Consider the following 10,194-nt stretch of genomic DNA (forward strand, 5'->3'; position numbering starts at 1 on the left):
TAGCAATCCAAAACAGTCCAGTGGAGCCTGAGCGGTGGGTGTTGCCTTCTGACACACTTCCGGTGATGGCAGGGTGTGTGGCCTATGCAAATAAGTGATGCTAATGAGTGATGCTAATGAGCTCCCGCACCTCTTTTTCTATGAAATGACCCTTGCTTAACACGGAATACTTTTAGAGGTTTTGTTTATTTAATACGCCAGAGAAACCTGCCGAATCAGAAGCAGTTACTCCAGGGCAACAGAAAATTCGTTGCGGAATTTCAGGAGCACCAACAGAACAGAACTTAACAGAAGGTTCTTACAATGCTTCCGAAAAAGGATTAAGCATTGGAAAAGATCCAAGACAGGGGTCACCAACCTTTTCGGTAGTATAGTTACTGTTACAGAATTCATAAATAGCTACAAAACGGAGGAGCTGTGGTAAAGCCCCTGCTTTGCATGCAGACGGTCCCAGGTTCAGTTCCCACCATCTTCAGTTAAAGGATCAAGTAGAAGGTGATGTGAAAGACTTCGGCCTGAGACCCTGGAGAGCTGCTACCAGTCTGAGCATGTTAACGTTCTTATGTTCTTTTTACAAGCATGGACAGCTTCAAGAGGGGATTGGATATATTAGCCACAAGGTACAGAGGGAACACTATGTCTGGGGCAGTGATGCTCTGTATTCGTGGTGCTTGAGGGTCAACAGAGGGAGGGCTTCTGGAATTCTGGCCCCACTGGTGGACCTCCTGATGGCACCTGGGTTTTGACCACTCTGTGACACAGACTGGATGGGCCATTTGCCTGATCCAACATGGCTTATGTTCTTAAACATGCAGATGAACTGCTTGTTTTTCAAGAGAGGGCCCTGAAGCATAGCTAAGCAGGGACAGTTGGTCTCCTTCAACTCACAGAAGGAAAGCCTGAGTTCAAATGAACTCTGGCAGGACCACTAGAACTGAATTCATGACAAAACTCTGTTCACGCCAGACATGAACGTGGTTTGTTCGCTGTGCTTGCACACCGCCTCCTTCCTCTCCTTGTGCATGGAATGTGAAAGGGGACTTCCTCGTTCGGGAAGCCTTCAATCAAATTCCTGTTTGCTGCAATGTCCTAATGCAGGTAATCTGGGTTAATGGTTGTTGTGTTCCTTCCCACAAACTGGGATCTTAAACTATTTTATTTTACTTATTAGATTTTTATCCCGCCCTCCTGGCCTGGGCCGGTTCAGGGTGACTTACAAACAGAGTAAAATTCCAACAATACAATCACATAAAATCACATAAATCAATAAATACAATATTAAAATTCAGACATAATAAAGTGCTAGCAACATTCCTCATTTAATGGTCAGCTCTTGGGTCTTCCTCAACTGTCTAGGGTGATTGGCTCGGGCAGTATTTAGGGGACCAGCGGGTCAGGGTTCCGCCAACATAGATATCAATTGTTGGTGGTAGAGGTGTTAGTGATGTTAGTGGTGGCGGCTCCAAAAGCCTGGCGGAAGAGCTCCGTTTTACAGGCCCTTAGTAACTGTGAGAGGTCCCGCAGGGCCCCGGTCTCTTCTGGGAGCTCATTCCACCAGAGTGGAGCGGCCACCGAAAAAGCCCTGGCCCTGGTTACCACCACCAATCTGGCCTCCTTGAAGCTCGTCCTATGTGGTACATATGGGGAAAGGCGGTCCCTCGGGGGACTACAATTTAATCCTGGTTTTATTTGAGAGGGGAGGGGTTTGCTGTCAACCAAAGCTGACTTATGGTGACCCCATAGGGTTTCAAGGCAAGAGACATTCAGAGGTGGTTTGCCATTGCCCGACTCTGCGTCATGGCCCTAGACTTCACTGGTGGTCTCCAATCCAAATACTAACCAGGGCCAACGTTGATTATCTTCTCAGATCTGATGAGACTGGCCTAGCCTGGGCTATCCAGGCCGGGAGAACCCTGGTTTAGGACCCTGGTTTCTGGGAAGGATATCATGGCAACCTGGAGTCCGACAAAAGACTTCCCAAAAAACAAGGCATCAGGAAGAAGGAGCATAGAGCCATAACAAAAAAGCTGCACGAATGTCTGCTACAAACCGAGGACTCTTGCGATTTCTGGATGTGGACTACTGTGATGTTTTGGGTTGTCACCTCTGTCAACCACGAGCAAAAGACTGGTAACGATACAACAGGGTAAATGACATTCCCCCATCCCGTCTCTCATTTATAGCGAATGACACCCCTAGGGAGGGACTGTGGCTCAGTGGCGGGGCATCTGCTTTGCATGCAGAAGGTCCCAGGTTCAATCCCTCGGCATCTCCAGCTAAAAGGACCAGGCAGGAGGCGATATGAAAAACCTGAGACCCTGGATAGCTATTGCCAGTCTGAGTCAACCTTGACGGCCAATGGTCTGATTCAGTAGAAGGCGGCTCTGTTATGTACATATATGTAAATATATTATGTGGCAGTGAGTCCCAAAACGATTTTTGTTATTTCAGCCCATCAGCATTTAAAGGATCGGGGGATACGGATAAAGGTTTGTGATGAGGTGATACAGCAAAAGTGAAAGGTTCAAAGAATGTTCCATTCACCTATTATGCAAATATATACCGGCTGGTCCAAGATAGTGAGACAAAGCGGTGCTTGTTTTCCTTATGGTTTTTTTGCTTCTTGGCTTATGGAGAGAAGAGAAAGGTTATTATATGGGCTTACTGGGCAAACCTAGATTTTATAAATAATTGCCTGTCAGAATGTTCAAGATAGACAAATATACAGCAGACCAACAAAAACATAATCTGTCACATTTCGGAGAGAAATATATATTGAGTCTTCATTCTTTGGGACTGTAAGCGTACGGGTAAGAAAGAAATTGCCAGAGCTTTTCGTGCTTATGCGTTTTTTAAAAAAAATGTGAAATCCGGGAGAGACAGCCCGAGAAGGAATTTTTATTCCCGTTCTTCTGCCCGATGTGCCTGTAAGATCGAAACCAAATACAATAAATGCTGGTGTCCTCTCTGAAAGTTCTGGATGTTTACGGCAAGCGTATAATTTTCCATCATTACGGATGCCAAGGGAAATAAGAAATGATGATAAAAAGAAAAGTTTAATCATACATTTCAACGAGCACAGACAGCTCCAAGACGCTTCTCTCTATTTTCAATATGCTGCATTTGCAACACAATATTTTAATTTCATTAACATGCAGATGAGCTCCAGAAGAACGGCACGCCAAAGCAGGTCTTCTGGCGTAGAAGAAAGCCATGATGGACAGTAGAATGCTATCGAAGAGATTGACCGCCGTGTGTCACAAGACCGAGAGCCATAATTTCAGTTTTAAAGGTTGGCCAGTTTATGCCACAATAAAGCTTTCGAGAAACACAGCTCTCTTCATCAGATACTGTGTTTCTCAAAAGCTTATGCTACAATAAAGTTCGTTAACGGTGCTACTGTGCTTTTTACTATTATTTTATATGATTCTATGTTACCAAATATTTATTATATTATTTTTGTATTTATTTTGATATATTGGATGTTATCTGTTTTAATTGGGTACGTAGCCATGTTGGTCTGAAGCAGCAGTGTGTCTGTCTGTCGGTCTGTCTATCATTTCCTTCCTTCCTTCCTTCCTTCCTTCCTTCCTTCCTTCCTTCCTTCCTTCCTTCCTTCCTTCCTTCCTTCCTCCCTCCCTCCCTCCCTCCCTCCCTCCCTTTCTTATGTTTCCTTCCGGAATTAAACCCAAACAAATGGTGACCATATAAACTAAGCTTGTTATTCCAATTTGGTCCTTGCATCTGTTAAACACCTTTATTATGCTGTATGCTAATCTGCTCACCCTCTGCCTACATGATGGACTTGTAACTTCCATTTCAACGTATCTGAAGAAGTGTGTGTGCCCACGAAAGCTTATACCTTGAATAAAATGTTGGTCTTAAAGGTGCCATTGGACTTGAACTTTGTTCTGTTTTTAATTGATGTAATTGTTCATTCTGTAAACCGCTTTGAGCTCTTAGCTGAAGAGAGGAGGTACAGAAAAGGGAGGAAGGGAGGGAGGTCTAGAGAGAAGAGATATAAAAATGAAATGAATGAATAAATTTGTCCATAGGTTGCTCTGGGTAGGAGGGTTTAGGAGTTAGAGTGACAGCCAGAGACTCTTCCTTGTTCCCTACAGAGCCTGTGCTCTGCCTCGCTGCAGCCTTGCTGTAGAACAAAGAGAATCCCGTAGGGATAATACAGATAGGATGGAGGGAAAGGCAATGCATGAGATGGGCTGGGAAAGAGGCTGGCCAGCACCAACTGAAAAGATACGAATATGTGGGTCTTCAGCAGACCATACGTGGGATGGGATGGAGGTTTGATTTAATGACGTATTGAAAGCACAAGAGAAGTGTGTCAACAAATTTAAGCCTTGTTTCAGTTACTAGTAAGATATGACTGTTTCCAGTTATCCCGTTCCTCATGGAGGCTTGCATTTTAATGTTGGTCGGCCTTGTTTGTTATCTGATCCTGGGCATGGTCCAAACGCCCACAATTTCAGCACCATTGGCAAAGTCCAAAGTATTGGGGTAGTGGTGGTACGCATGGTTCTCAGTGGTATACATTCTTCTGAGAGTAAAGCCACTATTTCCCCCCACGTTAAAACTGGAAGCATGATTCAGTCTTGTGGCTGGAAACATTTACTGGAAATGCAAAAGGGTCAAGGTCAAGCTACACATCATGTTGGAGTTCTGTCGCTTCAGATGTGTCACTGGGCCCCCAAAAGGACTTAAGAGAAGGGGTAGGAGGAAGATGTAGATGGGGGTGGTGCTGGGGAACATTTTTTCCTATCCCCCCTTCTCTGTACTATTTCCCCAGTCAAAATGCCCCACCCTTGCTCCTTAAATCTCAGTGGGAAAAAAGACAGGCGTGCCTCTTATGCCTGTCTTTTCCCTCTACTATGGCTTAAAGTAACCAGGGAAGCATTTCCGTCTTGGGAAACGGCACCGGTTACCTGCCCTCAAAGGATTCTACTCCCTCTGTCTCGGCATACTCCTCTTGACTTGAAAGAATCTAGTCTAAAACAGTGACTTACATGGAGATACAAGCAATCTTGAAAGACTACAGGCCTGTCTTTTTCGCCAACTTCTAGGCGTTTCTAACTGTATTCCATATTCCTCTCTTTGTTTAGAATTGGGCCAACATTTTAAAGATACTAAACGTTGGTTATTAACTTTTAAATATTGGTTGAAAATACACTTCAGATCACCACCAAATTCTTTACTCTCACATTTTAAAAACGATGCTTATAGCGCAAACTGGTTGGCATATATTGAGAAGAAAATTAGTCAAATCGGCTTCTACTTAGAATATTTCTGTTCACTGGATGAAGTCTGTATTTTCCCGATTATCAAATGGAGACTGCTTGCCCTTGAACTCCAAATGTTATGTCCTGCACAATATCGCATACTTTCTCAGGCTCAGTTGAATCTCCCAATTCAATATGGCCAGATGGCCCATTATCTCCGCAACTTAGTTCAGCCTTCACACCGTAGAGCCTTTACATTAGCCCATCTAAATGTTTTCCCTTCAAAAATGCACTCAGGTCGGTTTAATAAAATCCCCCTACATGAAAGGTTATGATCTTGTCCTTTAAAATCTGTGGATTCAGTATATCATATTATTTTTGACTGTCAATTTCACTCAGCCATACGCAAAGAATTGTAGTCATCTTCATTTCCTCCTAATTTTAGTTCTAATAGGGAAAAAATCTATTCAGTATCTACCAAAGGATGCTAATCCTAATATTACAGCTTTCGTGGCCAAGTTTCTTGCCGAAGCAGTCAAAGTTCGAACTATTCTCGTAAAGGAATGATTCCTATTGTTTATTATGTTCCTAAATATCCATACATTGTTATTGTATATCTATGTATCTTACTGCTATGCCATTAAAGGTATTTGACTTTACACGGCAGGTAAATCTGCGGTCTCTCGGCTTCAGGTGTGATCCAGATAGTGCCCCACTGTGAAGTGATGATTTGGGCTCAGAGCAAAAAAAGGCTGAAATATGGTGACTTGCCCAGTAGGTTCACAGCTGGGCTGAGATTTTCATTTAGTACTTTGGGCTCCTTACTCCTGTCTTTAAACACTGCGTGCGATTTTTTTTAAACTATACAGACCAGCTAACAGCTTTCTTAGTAGGGTGCCAACGTCCAGGTGGTGGCAGATCTCCCAGAATTATAAGTGGTCTCCAGATGTCAGAGATCACTCCCCCTGGAGAAATGGATGCTTTGGAAGATGGACTGTATGACATTATACCCTGCGGAGGTCCCTCCCCTCCCCAAACTCCACCCCCCAAATGTCTGGGTATTTCCCAATCCAGGGCTGGCAACCTTATTTCTAATCAACAAGTCCCCACCCCCAATTCTTCCATGATTAGAAAAAACAAACAACATAACTGATTTCATGAACAATCCAAATAACATCCAGGGTTGGGGGGGGGGTCCTAAATCTGCCTTATAAAAGGACATGTAGCAATGAGCTTAAATTAACCCAAAAAAAGGCAAATAAGTTGAGATGTGTGGGCTGCCGGCAATAAATCTACTGGAAATTCTGAAATCCTGTGACCCGCATTCTCATCCACCTACACAATATCCCAAACATCCTGCCATTAATTAGCATAGTGTTCCATCTAGAAAACATGAGCTGTGACTGAGCGGGCCGGGAAAGAGATGGAGTCAGCTAGTTGACAGTCACCAAAAAAACAAGGCAGAACAAAAAAAACACCACACACGCAGGCAGTGGAGGTTTTTATTATTGTTATTATTATTTATTCCCCCCCCTTGGTGAAGGGGACAGAGAGAGAGGAAGAAAAAAAACACACCTTAATATAACTCTGCCTTTCCGGCTGCTCTGGCCACATCCACATTAGCAAGCAAGAAAAGTCATCCCGTTTCTGTGGTAGGCGCTCTGTCAAAGAAACAGGGGGGAAAAAAGAATCTGTAATGAATTATCACGTCGATTTAAACAAGGAAAGGGGGCAGTGAGCAGAGAGAGGCTTCGCTTCCTGTTTTGGAGACTCTGCTGGCTGCCATCGAACAGCGCGCTTAATCTGAACATTTCTGGTGGGGAAGTATTAGGCAACCGCTTCTTCTATTAAAAGATCCGTGTGGTTAAGCCACACGGTTGGCGATTCTATTTCAAGATCTGCAAATATACGACTTCCTATTTTGTTAATTAACTAATACATATATATAAAAAATATAAAAGGGGGAGTAAAATTACTATTATTTTTATCTGCCCTTCCTAAACCCACGCAGTATCTCTACTATACACAAGATTCACTTCTGCCCCGAAGCGACTGGTGTATTTTAGATTTCTCGCACTGTAATTTCACAACCTGGGCTAATAACTCGGTTACAGAAATAGGGTTGCCAGACTTCAGGAGGCACCTGAAGATCTTGTAGTGTTACAACTGATCTCCAGAAAACAGAGATCAGTTCCCCTGGTGAAAATGGCCGCTTTGGAGGGTGGACCCCAGGCCCGTAGCCAGGATTTTGTAGCATGTGGGACAATTTTTTTTTTCCTGGTGGGGCTGCCATTATTTTTCTGTCTGTACACAACTGTACTTTTAAGAGCAGGCATCATTTTCTAAACAGGGATCACCTTCTGATTTCCTCTTACACCCCTTATGCAAAGATTCTAGCCCCTCCAGACAGCAAACACGGACCCCTCCTTCCTACAAACAATAGCCACACAACCCCACCTCCACCTTTAAACAAATATTAAAAAATAACTTTAAAATGCATATTTCTGGACAAATTCCTGTGGAGCTGTGCTTTTAAGAGAGGGGGCGGAGCCTCAAATAGCCCCACTGTAGCTATGGACCCTGCTGGTCTCCTCCCCTTCCCCATCCTCCCCAGGGTCTACCTCCCAAATGTCCAGGTACTTCCCAACTCAGAGCTGGCAGCCGTGTGTGTGTGTGTGTGTGTAAATCCTCAGGAGCAGGGCAATACTCATGCAATCACCCGGCACACAATTCACAAAATAGGAGCTTCCCCACAGAATCATGGTTTCAGACTTTTGATTTGTATCAGGCACATTGGAAAAGGGGCAGATATGACCTCCAAAGAAAATGCTACGATGACAATATGAGAAATGCATAAAATCACAAGAACATAAGAGAACATAAGAGAAGCCAATGTTGGATCGGGCCAGTGGCCCATCCAGTCCAACACTCTGTCCCATAGTGGCCAAAAACACCAAGTGCCATCAGGAGGTCCAGCAGTGGGGCCAGGACCCTAGAAGCCCCTCCCACTGTCCCCTCCCCCCCCCAAGAACCAAGAATACAGAGCATCCCTTGCCCCAGACTGAGAGTTCCTATCTATACCTTGTGGCTAGTAGCCACTGATGGACCTCTGCTCCATATGCTTATCTAATTCCCTCTTGAAGCTGTCCATGCTTGTAGCCGCCGCCACTTCCTGTGGCAGTGAGTTCCATGTGTTAATCACTCTTTGGGTGAAGAAGTACTTCCTTTTATCTGTCCTAACCCGACTGCTCAGCAATCTCATGGAGTGCCCACGAGTTCTTGTATTGTGAGAAAGGGAGAAAAGTGCTTCTTTCTTGACCTGCTCTATCCCATGCATAATCTTATAAAGAACTTCATTCATTTCTTTTCGGTAGTTGGCATTCCTTTTAATGCTGGGAAAGGCATTCTGAGCTATTATATTACCATCAATATGCTATGATTCCAGTGGCATCACTGAGATAATGCTGCGGGAATAACCCATTCAGTAACACCGTGTCTGATACCAAATTAGCACACAATCTTACATCCTTATATTCCACCCCTCTGCTCAGCTAGGTTTGAAGCTTTCCTCTAGCCCAAAGCACCTTTCTCCAACATAAGAGGCTCTTCCCAAATGCCTTTTCCGTTGGCGGAATGCTCCTTGTGCCAGATGAAGGTTGACAACATGTAAGCCGCCCTGAGCCTGCTCTGGTGGGGTAAGGTGGGGTATAAATCATCAAATAAATAAATAAATAAATCTATGGTTTTCTGCCTCCCCGATCCTTTCAGGGGGCCCCTTGGCCTGTCCGCCTTGAGGTCGCTGGGGAGGGGTCACTCTCCAGGCCTTTCCTCTGTAGCTACACATGCAGAGGTTTTGGCTGTAGTGGGCGTGGCCAACACTGAAGCCAGCCGGAACTCCGTTCCGGTGCGTTCCTCCCCCAAAATAGCCCTGATCATCATAGGCCCTGTCCACACGAGGGGTTTTGGGCTGGGAGTGGGCCGGATCGGGGCCGGAGCATACGGGCGCGATCCCACTGCAACATCTGGGCAGCGTTGCGCACCCGCCCCCGATCCGGCCCTTCCCCCGAAGAGACGCATCAAAAATGAACCACCTACCGAGGTGGTTCATCCACAACGGCCGCATCAACGCCGGCCATGGGATCGCCGGACTGTCTTTCTGCCGGCGCATCCCCGGCTCCTGCCTGAACTGTGCATGCTCAGACATGTGCAGTTCGGCAGTCTCCCGTTCCCCTCCATCTCTTCCCCCGGCATCTGATCGTGCCGGGGAAGGAAAGCGCTGCGGCGAGATCACATTGATCCCCTGAGCTGCGGCGTGCCGGGGAAGGAAAGCGCCGCAGCTCAGGGGATCAATGTGATCCCGCCGCGGCGTTTCTTTTGGTGCGGCTTTCAAAAGCCGCGCTTCAGCCCGTCCCTTTCCCCATCGTGTGGCAGGGGCCATAATTATTCAATCTATGGATAAACATGCCAAGAGCAGTAAAATGTAAAAGAGACTTCACAACGAGTTTGGAAAGGATATCTGCAAGTGGCGACTGCTGGTGATGGTGAAAAGTGTCGTCAAGTTGCGGCTAATAGTGATCCCCGTAGGGTTTCCAATGTGAGAGATGTTCAGAGGTGGTTTGCCAAACCCTTAAAACTTCAGATATTCCCCAGCCTGTCTGAGGGTCGGCTTGACCGGGCTCCCTGCAGCCCGGGCAAGCCAAGGGAAAGCAGTTTAAACTACCTTCCCTTCCCTTCCCTTCGTGGGGGCTTGCCTGGGCTCCCCACAGCCATGGGGCACCGAGCAAGCCAGGGGAAGGCATGGGGTGTGGCCTAATTTGCTAATGAACTGTACTGTCGGGGTGTGGCCTAATATGCTAATGAGTTTCTGCTGTCAGGTGTGGCCTGTTATGCTAATGAGTTCCTGCTGGGCTTTTTCCACAAAAAAAGCCCTGGTGCCACCTTTATTTGGGGGGGCATCCAG

At 45.7% G+C, this 10,194-nt stretch overlaps 1 protein-coding gene across 1 annotated transcript in view; it reads right to left on the reverse strand.

Moving 5' to 3' along the window:
• Nucleotides 1-6,781: 6,781 nt before the first annotated feature.
• The window catches only part of LOC107115646 (transcription initiation protein SPT3 homolog), a 109,537-nt gene continuing 106,124 nt past the window's right edge, over nt 6,782-10,194 (reverse strand). Inside the window, exon 7 of the mRNA XM_015417392.1 lies at nt 6,782-6,895. Coding sequence (XP_015272878.1) covers nt 6,854-6,895 — 42 coding nt within the window. The 3' untranslated portion in view covers nt 6,782-6,853. The remainder of the gene's footprint in view (nt 6,896-10,194) is intronic.

The sequence above is a fragment of the Gekko japonicus genome, unplaced genomic scaffold, assembly GCF_001447785.1.
Source record: "Gekko japonicus isolate JY-2015 unplaced genomic scaffold, Gekko_japonicus_V1.1 scaffold2368, whole genome shotgun sequence".
In the NCBI taxonomy this organism is placed as follows: Eukaryota; Metazoa; Chordata; class Lepidosauria; order Squamata; family Gekkonidae; genus Gekko; species Gekko japonicus.